The sequence below is a fragment of the Schistocerca serialis genome, chromosome 3, assembly GCF_023864345.2.
Source record: "Schistocerca serialis cubense isolate TAMUIC-IGC-003099 chromosome 3, iqSchSeri2.2, whole genome shotgun sequence".
NCBI lineage: Eukaryota > Metazoa > Arthropoda > Insecta > Orthoptera > Acrididae > Schistocerca > Schistocerca serialis.
Window position 1 is genome coordinate 996,525,553 of NC_064640.1, and position 23,449 is coordinate 996,549,001.

At 41.6% G+C, this 23,449-nt stretch overlaps 1 protein-coding gene across 5 annotated transcripts in view; it reads right to left on the minus strand.

Moving 5' to 3' along the window:
• Positions 1–23,449, minus strand: part of LOC126471447 (muscle calcium channel subunit alpha-1-like) — an 876,499-nt gene that overhangs the window by 113,192 nt on the left and 739,858 nt on the right. For 4 of the 5 annotated variants that reach the window (XM_050099633.1, XM_050099629.1, XM_050099630.1 and 1 more), the window contains exons 27-29: positions 18,610–18,879; positions 18,398–18,481; positions 11,151–11,339 (exon numbers count right to left, since the gene is read on the minus strand). In XM_050099633.1, coding sequence (XP_049955590.1) covers positions 11,151–11,339; positions 18,398–18,481; positions 18,610–18,879 — 543 coding nt within the window. The remainder of the gene's footprint in view (positions 1–11,150; positions 11,340–18,397; positions 18,482–18,609; positions 18,880–23,449) is intronic. The other variant, XM_050099632.1, reaches the window with a different exon arrangement.

Sequence of the window (23,449 nt, forward strand, 5' to 3'; positions counted from 1 at the left end):
CAGTTGATATGTGTGGGCGGAGTTGGTTTGTATGACAGCACTCCAAATCCTTCAGTGTGTCGGTTGATGTGATGTGCCACCCACAGCTGTTAACCACAGTTGCTTGTGTCCACATGAATTTTGCTCCTAATGTACATGCCCTACTGCTGTTTCTGGTGGGTATCATCTTGAGTGCTTAATCCAGGATTCCTGGTGTATGGGGCCAGCAGGAGGAGGAGTGTCTGTGGTTGCCTACCATGGAGCAGCCCTGCCTGGCTATGATCTCAGATGTACATGGTCCTGTACATGCTCAGGAACAGTATGAGCACTGGCTATGGCAGAGGGAGTTCCCACTGCTTTCAACATTTGCTGCTTAAATGTCTACACCATACACTCTGCTTTGCCATTAGACGATAAGTGAAATGATGGACTAAGAAGATAGTTTACACTGCCTGATGTGTAGAATTGGCTGAAAGCTGCTGCTGTGAATTGGGGCCCACAGTCTGGCACTACAGTTCAGGGAACCCTTTCATTGGCTAGAATATGAAACAGCACATTTATTATGGACTTTGTTGTGGTTGTTGCCATGCTTATAATATATGGATATTTGGAGTAGGTGTCCACAACTATCAGCCCCATGTAGTCCAGTAATGGGCCTACAAAGTTCAAATGCTTTCCCAATGTTGAAGTGGGGGTGGGTCAAGAGGAAATGTGAAGCACTAGCTGAACAGCTGCACAGAATGGTTTCCATGTTCAAGTCTGGCTAGTAAGTCATTTCACTGTAACTTTCATCCATAACATTCCCCAGAGCCCAAAATGATGTATTCATAAAATCTGTGGTCACAGGATGGCCAGGATGATGACATGATGTGTATGTGTCTCAGCTCTATTATGAAGACATAATTTTGACTGATAACAGGAGTAGATATGGGGACCAGGTCTGGAGTTCTTAATTTACATTTTTTAAAATCTATGTGGGCCACTCACAGAGCACATAGTGCATGTCTTGTCATAAGATTAGATCATGGGACATGTCTGAAATGATTTGTGCAACTGTTATGAGAAATCTTTCCAAGGTGTCTCTCCTTTATGCATCTATGTGAACACATGACATTTCCTGTAGGTTAAAGGTCAAGTCTGGTTCTGTGAGAAGACAAGATAGTGTGCCATATTTTTGTGTTGTGCTTAGTTGTACAGTTGTAGGAGCTAAGGAAAAGTGCCTAAAGCCAGAAGCAGAGTGTTATTTTTCTGGAAGACTGGAATGTGGACTGAATAACATTTCCAGCAGTTTTTGCTCCATGATGAAAGTGAACTTTTCCTTGAATACATGATCTTGGAATTCCTTAATTGCAAATACAACTGCTAACACCTTTTCAATCTGTGAGTAGATCTTTTGTCCAGGTGCCAGCATCCTTGAAGCATAGGTGATTGGTTGTTTAGTACCATCATCATTCCCATGTGCCAGCACTACAGCAGTGCCATGTGGAGTGTCACCCACAGGCAGAGCCAATGGACATGGTTCTGAAAATGGTGTAAGGCAGGATGTTGAGTGCAGCATATGCTTTAACTATATGAAAGCATGCTCATATGCAGCTTTCCATCTATACCAAACACCTTTGTTCTACAGCTGGCTTAGTCATTGCATGATATGGGCCACTTGTTGCAGGAACTTTGAACAATGATTCATCTTTCCCAAAAAAAGTTTGCAGATCTTATAAGTTTTGGTGGTGGGGTTGGGAGTCGACAGCTGCTATGCTACAATCAGTGTGCTGGATCCTTTCGTTGTTTAACAAGTGCCCAAGGTACTCTAGTTGCGCCTCAAAAAACCACATTTGTCCAAACAGTATTTTATCCCTGTGCCACATAATGTAGTTAACAGGGCACAATGGTTCCACAGATGTTCCTGATGCATATTGCCCAGCTGTCTACATAGTTAGTACTGCTGGGAAGGGAAATGATTAACTGTCCCAGGGGGTTTCTGAAAGACTGCAGAAGTGCAAGAGACCCCAAAAGGCACATGCTTCTTTGAGGTTTGTTAGAAAATTATCAATTTCTTTTTCTTTTTTTTCAAACACCTAATGGGCTTGAATCTAGTGCACCTGCATGAGCCAACCTTGAACCTTTGTGCACATGCATGAATTTTTTCCTGCCCGTTGATAGCGTCAGTTGCAGGTATGCAGCAGATGAGTGAGGTAATGTGTAATGCTTGCATTGGTTTTTTATTGCAAGGGAAATGATGGAACAACTGGAGCAGTGCTACTGCATCAAATTTTGCCAGAAACTGGGTGACAGTCAGGTGGAAACCATTCAGAAGATTCAGATGGCTTTTGGTGACAATGCTATGGACATCACATAGATTAAGTATTGGCACAACTGATTTAATGATGGCTGCACATTGGTGGAGAGCAAGCCATGCTCCAGTTGGCCATCAACATGCCAATATGATCAGGTCGTTGGCAAAGTGAATGCTGTGGTGATGTGGGACCATCTTGTGACAATCAGAGAAACTGCAGAAGAGGTCAGCATCAGCACTTTTTGGCACATTCCATTATGACCAAAGATTCGGCCATGAAGAGTGTCGGTGAAATTCGTGCCAAAGTTTCTGATGTATAAGCAAAAGCAACTTTGTGTCGAAGTCTCAAAGGACATGCTGGACTCCACAAACACTGACTCCAACTTCATGAGCACCATAATCACTGGTGATGAGTCCTGGGTGTACAGGTTTGACCCAGAAACCAAATCCCAGTCATCACAGTAGAAGCAATCCTCGTCATCAAGACCAAAGAAGCCCCGTCATGTGCACAACTGATGCTGACTGCTTTCTTTGACTACTGTGGTGTTGTACATCATGATTATGCACCACAGGGGCAAACAATCATCAAAGAGTACTACTGTGATGTCCTCCGTTATCTACATGATGCTGTGGGGTGCAGGAGACCGGACTTGCAGTCAACAGGAAACAGGTGCCTCCATCATGACAATGTTCCAGCACATTCCTTGTACTAGGTTCAGACTTTCTTGGTGAAAAACCACATTTCTATGCTTCAACAGGCTCCTTACTCTTTTGATGTGGCCCCTTATGACTTCTGGCTGTTCCCCAAACACAAGAGGTCATTGAAAAAACGTGATTTCTGACAAGAGAGGACACTATTGCAGCAATGACTGCTGAGCTAAATTCTATTCTGAAACAGGCTTTTTTGGCATGCTTACAACAATGTTGGCACTGCAGTGAGAAATGCATGGAATCCCAAGGGAACTACTTTGTGAGTGATTAGGTGTCCAACACCCCAAGAAAGCCAATTTTGAAAGGTCAAATACTTTTCTAACAGATCTTGTCTTTGTACAAGCCAAAGGGTGTGCTGGTAACTATGACGTTTTGCGACTCCTCACCCAGCAGTGTTTGTAAATAAGTGGTGGCAAGGTGCATCCTAGAAAAATATTCTCCTCCAACAAGCTTTGTGAGGTGGTCTTCTGTATGTGGTATAAAACAGGTTTCTACTTGTGCCTGGGGATTGGTTGTTTATTTAAAGTCCCTGCATAGTCCTACAGAGGCTCTGGGATTCTTGATCACTACCACAGGCATGATCCAAGCACTTGTTTTATTGTTCATAAGGATACTGAAATGGGTTGTGCTCTGCAGGAAGGAGGCATTGCATCTGGTTGCAATCAGATATGAGCCTGGAAATCTGTGATGCACCCCAGGCCAAGTTAAAATGTAGGTCTGAACGTGACACAGGGGCCATCTGGTTCCTGGAAGGGAACTCTGTCAGAGCTGATCTGAGCTCCATCACTGATGGAAAATCCAAACAACGTGAAGGCATCCAAACTGAAAATGTTTCTGGCTAAGTGACTATTGAAAACAAATAGTGTTATCAGCCATGTGACCACCTTCTAGGCTGTGGTGATTGTGAACTGATGCTACTGGCAGCTTTAACTATCAATGACTGCAGCGACTGTGAACTGATGCCACAGGGGAGGTGAACTGCCACCTTACATTACCGATGTACAGGAAGGTGGGGCTAAGTCTGGCAAATGAAGATGAGCATACATCTGGAGATTTAACAAAGAAACTGTAGCCCCTGTGAATACCTGGAAACAGACATCTTTTATGTTAGTTGTAACACTCACTAATAGCTTGTTAGTGAAATTGCCTGGAGGAACTACTGTCTAAGTTCATGCACCGTCCTGTGATGCGTGCAGGGAACTAAATCTGGTCATCTTCATCTTCATAGTTTGTGGCAAATTGTTCAGAGATGTCCATCTTTCTTAAAATGGATGCTGTGTGCCCAGTGATCTGAACACACTGTGTTGCTGTGCTATGAAGCAGTCTGGGGACACTGGAAGTTCCTGCTGCACATGCCAGAGAAGTACGACTGGCAGTTATGACACCACTGATACATCTGATATTGACACAAGCTGTGTTGCATGCAGTGTTTAGTTGCAGTTAGTGATGCTGGCTGGCATACAATGGGGTACCAGTTTAAATAAAATCACTAGGAAACATATGTTGTTTAGTACTCATTATTTTTAGAAACTTCTCAAAACTTTATATGTTTGTAATGTTCGCATAGCCTGGAAAATTTGATGTTTGTATAAATAGCAGCACTCACCATCTAGGAGACAGTTCTGGCCTGTCTGTACACTGGTGTCCATAATAAATGTGCTTTCAGTGCTAAGGGTTGTACTTCACTGATGACCCTACTTTTTGATATGGACTTCATCGTCTTTCAGACGTGAGGCTGATTCGTGGTAATGTCATGCACTTCAAAACATTTACATTAGCATGGTGCCAATTAGGCAATGTAAAAGCCATTGTCTTCATGGATAGGCACCACAATACAAGCAGTACATCACTTACAATGTCCATATATTGAGGAGACCAATGGATTCCAAATCAGTGTTTTCTGGAGACAATGGTCAGGCCCAACAAAATGGCTGAAAGAATTCAACCAAGTCACCAAATACAACAGGTTGGATCATATGATGTGTTTGGCAATGTGTAGTTTTCCTTGCATGGCACAGCTCAGCAATAGTTTGAGTATAATGAAGAGAGGTTCAATAGTGGGGCAAATTCCAAGATGAAATGAAAAAAAAAAAAAAATGTTCATCAGCAGCAAGTCTACATAGCCAAGGAACAACTGAAGAGCAGGGCCCACTGTCATAGGGAAATGACACACACTTACATGCAGAATGCTTTGGCCCAATGGCACATTGTCAATCCGAATGTAACAGAAGTTGACAAAGTCTCACTTTTGATGACAGGAATGGCAGAAGACACGGACCAAGTTCTTCTGGTAAGGATGCCAGAATAACAGAGGAATTCATCAAGAGGTGCCAACTCACTGAGGAAACACGACAGAAGAGAGTCAGATGAAAGAAGTATGAACAACCACCGAATACCGTCCCTATGGCAGTTATGGAAGACCAGCAAGACCTCACCTGTATTAAATGCCACGTAGTGAGAGAAGAGATACAGCAGCTTATAGCAGCCAGAAATATCTGACCAAGCGCACAAGAGATAGCCAGTCCCATACATCATGGGGTAACACACCACCAGTTGAATGCACTGCAAAGAATGGACTTGGCCAACTCAGACTTACGTCACAGCCATCAACAGAAAGCCCAGCATCCTACCAACACAGGTACAAACAACTCCTCAACCTCATGTATAACACTCCAGAGAAGGACTGCCATTTGGAAGTTGGAGAACAACATGCCAGTATTTTCTACTGTGGGTGCCCTGCACTGCAGGTGGTCAAGGAGAACTTTCATCAATAATTTTGACATGCAGCCACAACTCATCTCCAGAGGTATTGGTGAATGTTAGCCATTTTGTACCAATTTTGGATGCTTTTAAAACTGGAATGGAGAAAAGACAGGGCAAGCAGCCCAAAGTAAAACGCCAAATCAACACTGGGAATCATTCAATATTTTCACAGCACTTGTAGAGAACATTGCTGACTGAATAACAAGAAGTGGAAAAGGAGGAAGAGGAGAAGATGTTGCAATATGGCAACACTTCAGTGAGTGCTAGGCCGCATTCTCTGGTCTTTGTGAAGAAGACAGGTGGCACATGGCTTTTCTGCAGTGACTACTGATGAGTAAACAAAATTACAAAAAAGATGTCTACCCAATTCTGTGCATTGATGACACCCCAGACTGCTTGAAATGTACATGGTATTTCTCAACTATGGAGATGCAGACATGCTACTAGCAAACTGAGTTTGATGAGGCTCACCAGGAAAAGGTTGCATCTATGAGTTCAAAGTTATACTTTTTACACTATGTAACACTATAGATACATAAAAGACACTGCCTACATGGACAGGCACCAGAATACAAGCAGTACATCATTCCTAAGGTCTGTGTATTCAGGAGACCAATGGATTCCACATCAGCAGTAAGTCAGCTACACATCACACATCCATCAGTGTTTTCCAGAGACACTAGTCAGGATGCGACTTGCCAAATACAAAAGGTGGAATCACATAATGTGTTTCACAATGTGTACTTTTACTTTGATGGAACAGCTCAGCAGTGGTTTGTGAATAATGGTGGTGGTGGTGGTGGTTAGTGTTTAACGTCCCGTCCACAACGAGGTCATTAGAGGTGGAGCACGAGCTCGGGTTAGGGAAGGATTGGGAAGGAAATCGGCCATGCCCTTTCAAAGGAACCATCCCGGCATTTGCCTGAAACGATTTAGGGAAATCACGGAAAACCTAAATCAGGATGGCCGGAGACGGGATTGAACCGTCGTCCTCGCGAATGCGAGTCCAGTGTTGTGAATAATGAAGTGGAGTTTGACAGCTGGGACAAATTCCAAGCTGAAATGATGAAAACATTTGGTTTTAATCAGCAGCCCAGAGTCAAAGAACAATTGAAGAACATGTCCCAGTGTCATAGGGAAATGACACAGTCTTACATACAGAATGTTTTGGCCACATGCCACATTGTCAATCTGAATAAACCAGAAGCTGACTATTTCCCACAGTTTGATGATAGGAGTCACAGAAGAGTTCTTCACAGCGTTCGTGCTGGACGTGCGGACTGCGTGAGACGACGCTTCATCCAGTCCCAAACATGCTCAATGGGGGACAGATCCGGAGATCTTGCTGGCCAGGGTAGTTGACATACACCTTCTAGAGCACGTTGGGTGGCACGGGATACATGCGGACGTGCATTGTCCTGTTGGAACAGCAAGTGCCCTTGCCGGTCTAGGAATGGTAGAAAGATGGGTTCGATGACGGTTTGGTTGTACCGTGCACTATTCAGTGTCCCGTCGACGATCACCAGTGGTGTACGGCCAGTGTAGGAGATCGCTTCCCACACCATGATGCCGGGTGTTGGCCCTGTGTGCCTCAGTCGTATGCAGTCCTGATTGTGGCGCTCACCTGCATGGCGCCAAACACGCATACGACCATCATTGGCACCAAGGCAGAAGCGACTCTCATCGCTGAAGACAACACGTCTCCATTCGTCCCTCCATTCACGCCTGTCGCGACACCACTGGAGGCGGGCTGCACGATGTTGGGGCGTGAGCGGAAGACGGCCTAACGGTGTGCGGGACCGTAGCCCAGCTTCATGGAGACGGCTGCGAATGGTCCTCGCCGATACCCCAGGAGCAACAGTGTCCCTAATTTGCTGGGAAGTGGCGGTGCGGTCCCCTACGGCACTGCGTAGGATCCTACAGTCTTGGCGTGCATCCGTGCGTCGCTGCGGTCCGGTCCCAGGTCGACGGGCACGTGCACCTTCCGCCAACCACTGGCGACAACATCGATGGACTGTGGAGACCTCACGCCCCACATGTTGAGCAATTCGGCGGTACGTCCACCCGGCCTCCCGCATGCCCACTATACGCCCTCGTTCAAAGTCCGTCAACTGCACATACGGTTCACGTCCATGCTGTCCCGGCATGCTACCAGTGTTAAAGACTGCGATGGAGCTCCGTATGCCACGGCAAACTGGCTGACACTGACGGCGGCGGTGCACAAATGCTGCGCAGCTAGCGCCATTCGACGGCCAACACCGCGGTTCCTGGTGTGTCCGCTGTGCCGTGCGTGTGATCATTGCTTGTACAGCCCTCTCGCAGTGTCCGGAGCAAGTATGGTGGGTCTGACACACCGGTGTCAATGTGATCTTTTTTCCATTTCCAGGAGTGTAGTTTAGTACTGAGTAATTTGCCCACTGAGAAGAGACACTTCTCTGCAGATTTTATTCAGTTCATTATCTCCTCTTTGATGTTGTTCACACTGATATTACTTCCTAGATATCTGAAGGATCTAGTCTTCATAAATTCTATATCTGGTATTACTAGTGATCACTCAGTTTCCTCTTCATGGTTTCTAGTTACAATCACATAATATGTTTTATCTTGATTGGGCCTTAGATCCACTTTTTGTGCCTCCTCTACTAGCGCTTTAGTTGTTCTTATTTGGACTAACAGGGAATATTGAATTTAAACATAGAAGGGCGGCAAGAATCATCACAGGTTTGTTTGACTCTTGGGAGAGTGTGTTGGAGATGCTGAAAAACTGAATTGACAGACACTTGAACACAGGCACAAATTATCCAAAAAAAGTCCTACTTACAAAGTTTCAGGAACCAGCTTTAAATGATAAAACTAGCAATATGCTACAACTCCCTATGTATTATTCCCATAAGGATTATGAGGACAAGATTAGATTAATTACAACACACACAGAGGCTTTTACACAGACATTCATCCCACACTCCATATGTGAATGGAACAGGTAGACGCCCTAGCCTGAAGGTGACTGACTACAGTCATAAGTGCATTCAGCTGTTCATGAATAGTGGCCAGCTCCTCCTGTGTCATGCAGCTTGCTATCCTCCTGATGTGTCACAAATGGACACTGATGCCTGAATGAGCTGTGTAACTGGCTGTTCAGAAGAAACGAAAGCTGTTCCACAGACTTACTGACAAAAAAAAAAAAAAAACTTAAATAGAAAACCATGCATGAAATTTAAGAAATATACTACTAGGAAAATACAGGAAAAGATAAATACATCACTGCTACTCTGGAGATCTGTAACAGGCAACTGTCCATGGTCCTGTCTCTCCTGTACAAGGCACCTAGCCCTACCACTGCCATTCACAATCAAGTCATCCCCCTTGCCTATGGTTTTTTCAGATATCATCATGGACCTGCAGGTGATTATCTCATTATTCTCCCAATTACTAATGCAGCTATTATATCATAATCCCAAATTCCACCTTCAATAATCTCAATTACCCTCACAAAATTTAATGTGCCCCACTGCAGTCACACCAAAGAGGAAAAAAAATTAACAATACAAAGAATTAAACCAAACTGGCCACCTTAATGCTAAATTGTTACCTGTATAGAGAGAATTAAACCAAATTGGCCACCATTCATGCAAAATGTTTAGTTGTGGAAGCATACAGATGCTATTTTGTGAACAGTAAATTTATTTAAACAGCTAGACATTTGAGATGCTGACTATAACCTAGCTAGCCAACAAACAGTATGAGACAATCCATTCACTCATTTGTTCACCCTTATCATTACACTGAAGACCTATGTATTTAGCAAGACTATTCACCACTCCATAATTCCTGTATGCAGTTTTGCGGAGAAGAATGGGTGTATACGGTTTGTGCTGAAGTCAGTCTCAGTGAGCTGAGTTGCGGATTACAGTAGGATGATCATGATCTGGCATATTGTCATGAACCACTGCTGCAGTCATCAGGATGTAGTGGGGTGCCATATGCTACTAAGAAGGATTGTGTGAATCATTTGATCATAAAAATGTCAATTATGCAGTGCCACATTCTCACAGTGACCTGTGAAAGATGGATCCAGATTCACATTATATATTTCATAACTTAACTTTTGTTATCTTTCTTGTGGAATGTTGTGAATGTATACTTGAGCTGTATTATTACAGAGAGTGAAATAACAGTACAGGATTAACTAGTAAAATTAAAGTAGTTCTTGATTCATAACCTGAAAATATTCCAGTGATCTCTGAAGACTGGGCTCTGGACAGCCATGTGTCACTATCAATAGGGAAGTTCATCGTGTTCAGCGTATGGCTCTGGCACTTTGTACTGTATCTGCAACAGCAGTTTGAACAGCAATTGTCATCACAGTGACACAATGAAATGTTACAAATTGGTTACTTCAAGGTCAGCTCCAAGCCAGATGCCCTGTAGTGTGCATTCCACTGCCAGAAAACCACTGTTGTCTGTGACTTATGTAGTGTCAAGCGAGAGATCATTGGAGGGCAGGTCTGTTGTGCTTTCTGACGAAAGTTCATTCTTCCTCGATGTCAGTGATGGTCTTGTGTTGGTTAGGAGAAGGCCAGTTACAACCAACCTGTCTGCGTGTTAGGTACATTCAAGCTATATCTGGAATTATGGTCTGGGGTGCAATTTCCGTACGACAGCACGAGCACTCTCATGGTTATCCTACACATCCTGACTGAAAATTTGTATGACAATCTGGTGATTCAACCTGTTGTGCTGCCATTCATTAACAGCATATGAAGGGCTGTTTTGCAACAGGATAACGCTCACAAACATACCGCTGTTGTAACCCAACATGCTCTACACAGTGTCGCACGTTGCCTTGGCATGCTTTATCATCAGATCTGTCTCCAATCGAGCACATATGGGACATGATTGGATGACAACTCCAGCATCATCCACAAACAGCATTAACTGTCCCTGTATTGACCGATCAAGTGAAACAGGCATGAAACTCCACCCCACAAACTGACATCCGGTACTTGTGCAACACAATGTATGCATGCTTGCATTCAACACTCTAGTGTTTACATTGCTTATTAATGTATCAGCATTCCACATTTGGAATGGCTCATCACTCATGTACATTACCCTGTGCTCTTGCAATGTTAATCACTTAAATATGTTACCTAAATAAATGTATTCCCAAAATTTCACTACTCTACGTTAATTATTCTTTGATGTTGGGATTTTTTCTGTCATTATAGTTCTTTTTATATAGAAAACATGATAACTAAATATAACCAATTACTGTAATTAAATTAACTCAATCAATTTTTTAACAAAACTCCAAAAAAATAAATTTTCTCCATTGTGTGTAATATAACTTTCTAATTTACACTATTGAAAAAAACACTGATACAGTTAAAAAGATACTAACCTGCATACCAATCACTGCATAGATGAAGAACAGCATCACTATGAGCAATGCAACATATGGTAATGCTTGGAATGATTTTATAAATGTCCATAGCAAAGTGCGTATTCCTTCTCCCCTGCTCAGAAGCTTCACCAATCTCATTACTCGGAAGAGACGGAAGAAATTAATGGATATCATTCCAGAACCAGGCTGTATCGAAACCATAAAGTCAGTTTAAAAAGATCAGCACAGGCTTTTAAAGAAATCATATGAGAATACTGACAAGTGTAGATTCCATTTCGTTTAATCACAAACAAAGAAAAATTAAAACTGTTAGTAAAGTAAAAATGCAAACTCTTTAGATATTCACAAGGGCTGTTTCTGAAACCACAAAAAAATTGTTATTTGTACACTAGCTACTCAAATGGCAAACCATTTCCATACTACATGCAGCTGACTGATAGGAAAAAAAAAGAGTACATTCTCTCTCTCTCTCTCTCTCTCTCTCTCTCTCTCTCTCTCTCTCTCTCTCTCTCTCTCTCTCTCTCTGACCAAAGCTTGAGGGATGAAAATAACCACTAAGTGAAGGTTGTTTGTGAGTGTTTTCCAAGTGTGAAGTAAAACAGGATTTCTTAGGTCATGAAGTGCTTTTGCAAGATGGATATCATTGCAAAGTAAAGTTAAGTTTTAAAAGCTGGAGGAACAAAAATAAATTCCAAAAGTTATTAAGCTCCAAGCAGAATTTATATATGAATAAAGGATGCTCCATCTAATTATTTGTAATCCATTTGGAAGAGGTATGGATGAATTCTCAGTCTTACTATTTTACAAAGATTGCAATACTTATAGTATATACCTCACTTTCCGTATTTGTTTCAAAAAGTTTTGGAATGTGTTCATCTAACACTCAAGGATGATACATAAACAATGATAATGATAAAGTGAAAAATACAATCTAAATTTAAGGTAAAATGCTGACTGGTGGATAAGCATATAAAAAAAAGAAAAGTAGAGAGGACGGATTTCTATGCTGTCGACCTTCCATTCTTTTTTATAGTACGAAGAGCCAAGTTTTTGTGTGTGTGTGTGTGTGTGTGTGTGTGTGTGTGTGTGTGTGTGTGTGTGTGTGTGTGTGTGTGTGTGTGTGTGTGAAGGCCTTACTGGCCGAAAGCTTTACTTCTGACAGTCTTTTTGTTGCGTGTATCTGTGACTCAGCATCTCCGCTATATAGTCAGTTTCCTTTTCACAATATGCGCGCAGGTGCACATACAAGCATCCACGTGCATGGAAAAGGGGGCAGGGGGCATTTTCATCTCTGGAGCAATAGTTCCAACAAAGCTTATAAAATAGCTTGGCAAGCAAGTATCCCCAATTCTTATGTACATATTCACCAACATGAACTTTGACTGAATGGTGATCTAACCTATCATCCATTCACATACGTACATAGAGATGAAAAATCATGTGCTTATGTTAGAACAAGGTTACGCAGTAAAACCACAGTAGAAATGAATTGTGTAACAATAAGCAAGAAAAAAGTGTAAATCGGAATTATTTGCCAAATAAATTATGTCAGTAATTTAAGTCAGAAGGTTACACCAGATTGGATGTGTGAAACAAGTGCAGTCTATTATGTGGGTTGCAGTGTCACTAACCAGTATTTTATGAAAAATAATAAGTAGCAAGGAAGACACGGTGAAGTACTGCATTAGCAGCCACAGGCTGGTAGCTGCATTGAGGTGAAATGTGGGTCACAATAACACATACATAATGGGATTGCAAGATGAGGCGAACCGCACTTAGCAGAAAACAGTACTGAACAGTGGTAATGACAGTAGTGTGTAGATGTCATGACACCAGGGCAAGTCTCTTGTTAGGGGTAAGGTGACTTGTTGCCAGGTTTTCCTGAAAGAAATGCATCTTGAAGTGATATAAATACACCTGAATTCTGAGGCAGAGTCACGCACTTGTCATTGCTGAAGTCCGACAGCACTACCACGATGCCAGGGCCATACTGGACAGTGAGACGACTGGGCATCACCAGCAGCAGCCACGAGATTGAGACAGGGCTATGCCTGCTGCTGTCAAGACCAGGTTCCTCACAGGACTCGGTGCCACAGCATGGACAACTTTCTGTCTGCACCTGCTGCTGCCCACACTTAGTTTCCTGGATGTAGTAACATAGCGCCATCCACCGTGTGGCTCCTGCCAGGGAATAGTGGGTTGAATGCCATGCACAGCAGTTTCCACACGTGACCACCCACTACAGCTGTGGTCATGTATGGAGATGAGGGTCTGTCAGTCCCAGGTGCCATCTCCAACGGAACAGTAGCTCACCACTGGTGCTGCGGCCATGGCCTGCAGAGAGAGCACTGTGGAGTACCTATGCAACCTTTCACCAGGGCCGAAGCCACCACCTTTATAGTGGCGCAGGCCAGGGACAATAGAATGAGGCACCATCTGCCTTGCTAGCCATGATGAAGCATGTACTGGGACTGAATAACAGCCTTCTTTATTGTCAGTAGCATTTCCACTGAGTCCTCCAGCCTGTCACCACCACCACTCACCTGTCCAAGTGTAACCGCTCAATTCAGGGTGGTGTCAGGGAGTAAACATCACCACAGTAAACAGCGGAGGGTGTACCACATCCAGAGTGTGATGTCTGATCCACAGCTCACCATTTCTTTGTGTGTGGTGAGTGAGACTATCTTCTTCTTTTATGCTGACAATCGTGGGGTCAAGAATTAAGGGTCATGGTAATAGTAGGGTTACTTTTGTAAAACCAGAGGAGCCGGTATACTTATCTCAGTTTATGGGGAATTCAAGAGATGAGTGGTTAGTACTTGTGCTTTGTACACAGTGCAATTTGCTTTGGTGTTCTGTCCCCTGTGCTGAATCTGTAGCAGTTGTTTGCTTTACATGTAATCTTTTTGGGCTTTCAGTGCAGCTGAATCCAGGAGGCTCATGATTAGGCAAAAGAAGTAGTTAGGTAGTATAGGGAGTCACAGAGTGTCCTGTCTGGGTTACTGGTGGATTATTATTCCTGTGTTGTTCTGGATTATTAATTCTGAGTCACGAAAGTAAGTAATGATAATGCAATAGCAAAATTAGAGACACAAGGTGTCACCAGTGAAGAAGCTATCAAGTCATTGGTGAATCAGGTAGCTCGATTAAGGGTAGATAAAGTGGTTTAAGATGGTAAAATAATGGAGAAAAATGAGGAAATAAAGGTGTTGAAGTCACAGCCTCCAGGAGTGGATCCAGCTGTTGCTAACCTTGTTTCTTCCTTTTCTTGGCAGATTGTCTGATGATGTGTTAGCTTTTCTGGAGAATCTTAGGTCATTGGCTAACATAGGGGATTGGTCAGCTAAGGAATTACTGCAGACAGCATGGCTGCATTTAACTGGAGATGCACAGTTGTTTCTGCAGTGCTCAGAGGTGCTGCAAAATGCACGGACTTTTGATCAGCACACGCAAAAATTTGATCAAAGATGTAGGAAACAGAACAGCACATGGTTCTTCCATGAGCAGTTGTGTGTGGCTTCCAAAAGGCATAATGGAACATCTGAATATTTTGCACATAGGGTTAGGCAACTGATTTGTACGTACTTGCAAGTTAACTCAGAGTGAGGCTGTAAGCAAAGTACTGGTACAGGAAGCTGAGCAGCGTGAGCTGGTTGTTTTTCTGAGAAGTTTGGCACTCAAGATTTCAAGGAGGGTGTGCATTGGGGCATCTAAAGATCTCCAAGCAGTGTTCACATTAGAATTGAAATATGACAAAAATGATGTGTCAACAGGTATAAGGGGTCGAAGATATGTGTATGTGTCAAACATAACTGTTTTTAGATGTGTGAAGCATGTTAAGAGGCAATCTACCAGCCACCGAGTGGCAACAGGGATAGTGTGTGCTTCCAATGATTTAATGGAAATAGTAGTAGGGGTGGTATGGACCAATGGCAAAGCTGTTGGGGTAATGGGAGAGAGAGTCTGGGGAATAAGAAGTACCTGTTAAACTTAAGAGGGAACCCCAGAGGTGCCAAAGTAGTTCCCAGAAAAATTAATGTAGTAAAAACAAATGCAGAACCAGAATGTGCCACAGTGGGTGTGACAGATGGTAGAGAATATAAAGTTCTGTTGGACACAAGCCTCAAGAGAGATAGCAGGTAGGATGCATTGGAACCCACCATGTTACAACTTGCATCGAGTAGGGGATAGTTACGTATGTCCATTGGGGTCAGTAATGATGAACTTTTTGTTTGAGGTGACCAAGTTTGGGCAATGTGTGGGAGTGGTGTTTCATGTCAATGAGGGCTACAGCATCCTAGGGTTAAATTTCCTGCATGAACATCATGCCACAATGGACCTTCAACAATGTATAGTGGAGTTTAGTGAGAAGATATTCCAGCTAGGGGAGCTGTTGTCAATACTGATCTGTTGTGAGGAATGTCTGGTGCACAGGACAATACAATCAGACTGTGAACTGTGAAGAATGACATTAAGGCCTAAATTACACGGTTGTGTGTCGGCTGGCACCTGAAAGTCACTGTGGTAGAATGTGGAGCCTGCTTTACCAAGTGATATGTTATGTACAGTGGAACTGCTGGATGATAGTGAGGTATTGGATCCAGCAAGTTGTTATTGTGGGACATGGTACTCTACACATACAAGAGAGGCCCACTTCTGCAACAATATTTTGTGATGAATACAATCAAAAGCTTTAGCTAAATCAAAGAAGCTGCCTAATGTTTGAAACTTCTTGTTTAATCCTAAACTGACGCTTAACAGCAAAAAAACGGAATTGAAATGATTGATTACCCTTATGCATATGGCCTTTTCAGTAACTTTTGCAAACATCTAAAAATCAGTGGCCAACAGCAAACATACTACACAATGACTTTTCTGTATGCAATGTTCAAAATTATACCAACATGATTACCAGATTCCAGAGTGATGAATGGTTAGGATCTTCACCTGTTCCTGATTGTATTAAAGTCCAGTAAACACAGATTTTAAAGAATGTACTCATTCACCTAAAGATAAACATTTCATCGACTCAAGATATTTTGGTCATGTTCTTTTCCCAACAAAGGCAAATCCAAGAGGAATTGACATGAGTATGGGCTTTCACAGCTGGAGACTATTTCAATAAAATTGTTCTGAGTGTGTAACTGCATCACAAAGAAGGATATCTGCAGCAGTAGTCAAAACATCAATAGTTGCATCACATCATGACATGGTCACACCCTCAGAAGAACTTTAGTGAAAAGGAATGAACTTGGTCACAAAAGTATGCTCTCCGTTACTCTTTCTCATACCACTCCACAACATGCTAATAATCTACAAACTGCAAATATCACTAGATTGTTACCACACTATCAATAACATTAGTCCAAAAGGAAGTTTTATTTTGTAAAAAAGGGTCACATACAGGTAACAAACATAAAACATAGGCAAATCCAGATTCCAGATGCAGCACATTTCAATAATTACTACTTTGGCCTTCTCCTTTAATAATTGTTAGACCATCTGGAGTTCCTCATGCCTCCCTTCTGCCTTTGACTGAAAATTTAAGAAACCTCCAAGTCTTTTACTGCTCACTGTAATCATAGTTAAATCACTGGTATCACATAATATTTTGTTTATTTAACATAACACCTACAGTATTTCTCACCCGTGATTAAAGCAGGATTTTAGATTAATCCCATTTAAAAGAAATTATTGACACACATCAACTCACTTGTTGAATTAAAGTAACACAAAGATAGACAGCTTTGAGTGTGAAATGGACAGAGACCAAATATTTCCATGCATTCAAAGCAAAATATAATTTTGGTAACACCTCAATAATGTCAGATACTTTTGGAGAAACACTACATCACTAATCAAGTGCAATTCTTCAGACAAAGTCCTGTAACATCCAGTTCTTTCATAGAATGAAGACTGTAAATGAGAAAATACAATTTTATAATTGTAAATACAGCTCTATTAAATTATGGTCTCTTAATTAAACTTTTCAGAAAATTTTAAAGGCACCTCAATATTAACTCTTCAAGTCATTTATGTTTTCTTAAGTTTTTCTTTAATTTCTCCCATTTCCTATCTTTGTATATTGAAGTCTCACTGCTTAAGCAAGCTCCACAGACAAAATATCAGTTATCCTTCATGACTGATACAGCAAGTTTTCAGAACAAATAACTAGAGATGAAGGTTAGGTATTAACATCCTGTCTGCAACACATCATCAGAGATGTAGCACGCCCTCTGATGGGGCCAGTATAATGAAAGAAACTGCTTGTAACCTTTTCAAAGAAGTCATTCCATGATTTGGATTAAGCCCAAGTGGAACCATGGAGAAGTTAAATATTGATGCCTGGAAGAGGGTTTGAACCTTCCTCCTCCCAGATTTGACTCCACTGTTTCAACTACTATTTCATTTTGATTGCTGCCAAGAGGTAGCATGTTAACATGTAACAATAGGTTTCTGATACATGCCTTGTAGAATTGTTTGAAGATATCAGACACATTATTTCTATTATATGACTTCTGCTGACAGTTTATAGAGCAGTAAAAAGGACACCGCTTATTTCCATGGAGAAGGAGTACACCAAAATGAATGTGTATTTAAATCCAGAGGGACTCCTAATATAAATTTCTAGAAACCTCAGATCAACTTTACAACAGTGGTAGAAAACAACTACAAAGTGTATAGAACATGTTCAAATTCCCGAAATGAAACACCAATAGTTCTCCTCTTCCCATCCAATATTAAAAAAGATTACAAAGCTATTAGAATCATGAGCTTATAACAGCTGCAGGTAACATTTCTTCTTTTCCAGGGTTTGACCTATATGAAGATCATAAGAGTACCTGCTCATTTGGACCAGCATTGTGTGTGGGGGGGATGGGAGCAGGCTATGATTTTGCTGCAGGAGGTGTCTCTTGTCATAAATGATGTAGAGGAAACTATGGAAAACTAGTGTCAACTCGGGTGTAATGTATCCTTGGTCAACACACCAGTGGTATAATATTTTACAAACCATATCAAAAATAGAGATGACTAACATTTTGTTTGAGGAGTACTTAGGAGACTAATGGTGACAATCTCTCAGTTCAAGAACATGTATTGAAAACTGAAAATATATTTCTTTTCCAACATCTTCAATTAAAATTTCACTAACTAATACCAGTATTTGTACAAAATGAGTGTTAGTGTTAAAAGTTACTTCCATAAAAACCAAAAACTCAGCATTCGCTATAACTTTTACTCACATTCACCTCATCATAGACGATGTCAATAAAGCTGCCTAGTACAATGATGAAGTCGAATACATTCCATGCATCTCCAAAGTAATTCTGAAAATTGAGAATACAGATCTTTTACTCATCTGAAGTGTATTGCAGCTACATTACAAAATATTTTACAACTGCTAGTTTTTGTTGCAAGCCAGTGTTGAGTATTAACAATACATTTTAAAGCTTACCTTGAATCTGAAGGCAGCTAGTTTGAACACAAATTCCATTGCAAAAACAGATGTGAAAAGCATGTTTAATATATTCAGAGCATTTGTATATGGTTCTGGTTGATTATGGAACTTCATTGCCAATGTAACTGTGTTCATCAGGATAAGTATAAAAATTGCATACTCAAAAGGCTGTGACGTGACAAACCACCAGACTTTATACTGAAGCCTGTGTTTAGGAATGTACCTACGAACTGGTTTTGCCTTTAGAGCAAATTCAATACAATTACGCTGAAAAAAATGAAGAAAGAATAAGATGTCTGCCAAGTAACAAAAAAAGAAATGAAGATTTTGCATTTATACAGAAAAATACACTGTCAGAAAAAAATGCAACACTGAGGAGGACATGTAAGACATAAATGAAAGTTTCTACATCTGAAATTTTGTGCCAGTGGCATAAGAATAATCAGGTTTGTTTTAAATACATGCTGTAGTGGTCATGAGCATTAGTTACCTTTGAGATTGGACGTCATGAGTTGATGATAGTCAAGAATGCCTTTAAGGTGAGAAAGAAGCCATTATCAACACCTCAGTGAGTTTAAAGAAGGTCATGTAATAGGGCTACAAGAAGCTGGATGTTCCTTCTGTGATACTGCAGGAAGATTTGGCAGTAATGTAGCTGCTGTACATGATTGTTGGCAGTGGTGGTCACGAAAATGTATGGCCGTAAGAAGACGAGGCTCTGGATGATTATGTGGCGCTACCAAGTTGGACGGCAACCATATTCATTTTATGGCTCTGGTGCACCATACTCATCTGCAGCAGCAATTTGAGCAGCAGTTGGCACCACAGTAACACAGCAAACTGTTACAAATTGGTTACTTCAAGGACAGCTCCGAGTCAGGCATTCCACAGACTCCAAACCACCACTTCAGTGGTGTCACGTGAGATTTCATTGGAGGGCAGGGTGGAGGCCTGTTGCACTTTCTGATGAAAGTGGTTTCTGACTTGGTGCCAGTGACAGCTGTGTGTTGGTTACAAGGAGACCAGTTGAGGGCCTGCAAGCAACCTGTCTGCATGCTAGATACACTGGATCTACACCTGGAGTTATGGTCAGGGGAGCGATTTTGTACAACAGCAGGAACAGTCTCGTGGTTCTCCCAGGCTGCCTGGCTACCAATTTGTCTGTAAATCTGGTGATTTGACCTATTGTGCTGTCATTCATGAACAGCATTCTATGGGGTGTTTTCCAAAAGGATTATGCTTTCCCACACACCACTGTTGCAACCCAACATGCTCTACGGTGTGTCCACACGTGCCTCGTACTGCTTGATGACCATATCAGTCTCAAATGAAGCACATACTGGACACGATCAGATGATAACTCCACTGTCATCAAAAACCAACATTAACCATCCCTCTATTGACTGACCAAGTGTTACAGACATGGAACTCCACCTCACAAACTAACATTTGGCACCTGTGCCATACAATGCATGCACATTTGCATGCTTCAATTCAACATCCTGATGGTTATACCTGTTATTATTATACCAGAATTCCTCATTTGTAATGGCTTATCTCACACCTACATCACCCTGTGATCTTGTTATGTTAATCACTTAATTATGTTACTTAGACAAACATATTCCCAAAATTTCCTTAGTCTACATTGATTATTTTTGATGTTGCATTTTTTTTCTGTCAGTGTACATTCTGAATTGAAGAATTATATTTAATGCCAGATTTTCACGTTTAACAGTAGGACTTATTGAGGTTAAGAAATAACATTATACTAACATATTGAATTTTATAGCCTTATCTCACATATTTCGCCATTCCTGTGTACCAAACACCTGAAAATGTAACAAATCATCATCAAACAGCCATATACAATGGAAATTCTATAAAGGTGAAGCTGTCCCCTGTCCAAATATTGGATTGAATAATGTCTTGCTTTATTATGTATGGACAGATTGGAGGTGGTACACTCTTGTCTTTTTATGACCATTGAAATGACTGACAGCCATTCATAACGGGACATACAGCTTACTGTAGACTCCAAACCACATTACATCTTGACATTTTTGATGTATAAAAATCATTGCCAGACACAAAAAAATCATACAGCTAGGCCGACAAGGCAGAAATAACGGCAATCAAATGTCAACACTGCCGGCAAACAGTGGACAAAGTTGTGGCCGCTTGACCAGTGCACACGCCCATCTTGTCCAGACTGTTTCCAAAAGCATTCCCAGAATGACTGCCCAGACAGATAGGTACAGTGCAACAAATTCAATAAAGATGGACATCTTGCTTCCATACGTAGAACCACCTTATTTTGGTGATTCCATCGGTGGATCCAGTGGACATTAATGTGATCACAACTGATTCTCAACATGAAATGGTAGGCTCAAATAAATTGTTCATCCTGTTTTCAATTTGCAATAGAGAGATCCAATTACAGGTCAATACAGTAACATCAGCTTCCTTTCTGAACTTTCATACTTATCTACAGCTAGATGCACTGACACAAAAACCAACTGCTCACCACATAGTGAGTTAAAACAAGCAGCAGATTCTGGTCAAAGGTCATTTTACTGTTGAGGCAGCTTACATGAATGTAGTACAGCAACTCATCTTTTTAGTGGTTAATTGCACAAATATTTTTCTTAGATCCAGTTTCTGCTTTTGATTTCACCACTGATGATTTTGTGAACCTTGTCTGTGAACAAGCACCTTTTAAGAAGCTAGAAGACATTTGTAATGAGTGCCCTGATATTTTTTCAGAAGGCCTTAGAAAAGCAAGAAACTCCATAGTGTACATCGCATTAACAAAATCACCATGCTCTCGTTTATTTCATGCATGGCCCGTATCTTTAGCACTGTATCATACAGTAAAAGATGAGCTGAACAGATTGACAAACCTCAGTGGAATTGAACCTATATCCTCACAATAAATGCACAGTCTGAATTCAACCCTTATCTGATTCCAAAGCCAGACAAACTCTTCACCATGATATCTAGTGGGCAACATTTTTCAAAAACTAGCCTGGCTGAGGCTTATTTGCAAATTCCTTTCAATGAAGAACCACGAAAAGATACTAGTCATCAACACACTGCATGGTCTTTATACATTTAAGCATGTCGTTTTTGGTATGGCCATGCCCCAACTCTTTTTTTAATTGCTCCTTGAATAATTAACACTATTTTTGGATGTATCAATAATTTTGATGATACTATTATCGCTGGGGCCATGATGGAGGAGTATTTACAGAACCTGTGGCAACTACGTCACATTCAACAGCCTCCGGCCTAAAACATAGTCTTGACAAACCCAAATTCTTTCAACCACCAGTGGAATGGCATGGCTAGATCATATCTCATGACAGAATTCCGCCTATGAAGAAGTGTGTGGCAGTAATCACACCACTCCCACGTGCCTCAAATTTGAAGGATCTACAATCTTTCCTCTCACAAAAAAAAAAAAAAAAAAAAAAAAAAATCACTTACTCTAGTAAATTTATTCCTGGCACTCCAGAGTTTGCATACCCGCTGAACAATCTTAGGCTGAAAGGTATCCCATTTCCCTGGTCAACACATTCTCAACTCAGTAAGTGGGGTGGTTGCCAATGGCTCTGAACAGGGATTGGGCACTGTATTAGTGCACCAAAATGCTGATGGCTCTAAACAGCGAACTGCTTACATTTCAAAGACACTCAGAACAGCCCAGAAGAAGTATTCCTAGTTTGAGAAGCAAGCAGACACGTTCATTCTTGCACTAAAGAAACGAATATTTTTCTCTGCAGAGCCAAGTTAGACTTAATCACTGACCATAAGGCTCTGGTATCACTCTTTGGCCCTGGTACTAAGCTACCCACTTGAAAGGCCCACCGGCTCCAGCACTGAGCTACTTTTCACTGTACGTATACCTAAGAAATACATTTCTGAAGTGCTACTCAGCATGCAAATGCTGAAGCCCTGTCACACCTCTTGATGGACCCCAGTCTGATGTTCAATCAAGAAGAGGTCCTTTTTTACTGTTTCAGTGATGAGGCCCAGCAAGCTGTGGATCATTTTCCCATCACTCAATCCCATATTGAAGGCACCACATGCACAGACACAACATTACAACAAGTACATCAATACATGCTGTGGGGATGGCCAGACTGCAGCCCCTGCCAGAAATCTAGCCCAATACAGCACTATTTTCACCTCCATCAGAGGCTCATCCTAGTGGATAGCATTATTTTGTCAATAACGGACCAAAATTTCTACTAGTCATCATCATATTCTAATATCCTGCACCTACAACACAATGGACATCTGGGTGCACTTCGTACCAAGCTGCTCACCAGGCGTTATGTCTACTGGTCTCGCTCTGACAGGCAGATAGGCAGGTCAAGCACCTTATACAGAATTGTCACAAATGTACAGCAAGCAAGCAGTACCTCACCAGTCACTCTCTTCTGGCTGATGCCCTCATGGCTTTGGAAGAGAACTCCACTTGATTTTGCCAACCATTTTCTGTGTACAGCCCATCTGATAGTCATCAATGCTTACTCCATGTTCCCTTGCATTATTAACAGCTATTCCTCCAGTGCAGATACCACTATTCAGGCACGTAACAAAGTTTTTGCCATAGAATGTCTTTCCTGAATGATTATACCAGATAATGGGCTGCAATTCTGTGTGCAGTTTTTTGAGGATTTCTGCCAGCAGAATGAGATTCAACAGATCAAGTCACCACTTCTGCAGCCTCCAACCAACAGAGAAGCAAGAGGCATACCCAAGCTTTCAAAACCCAAATGAAAAAATATATAAATGAATCACCCACAGACAATGCTTTAGCCCTTTTACT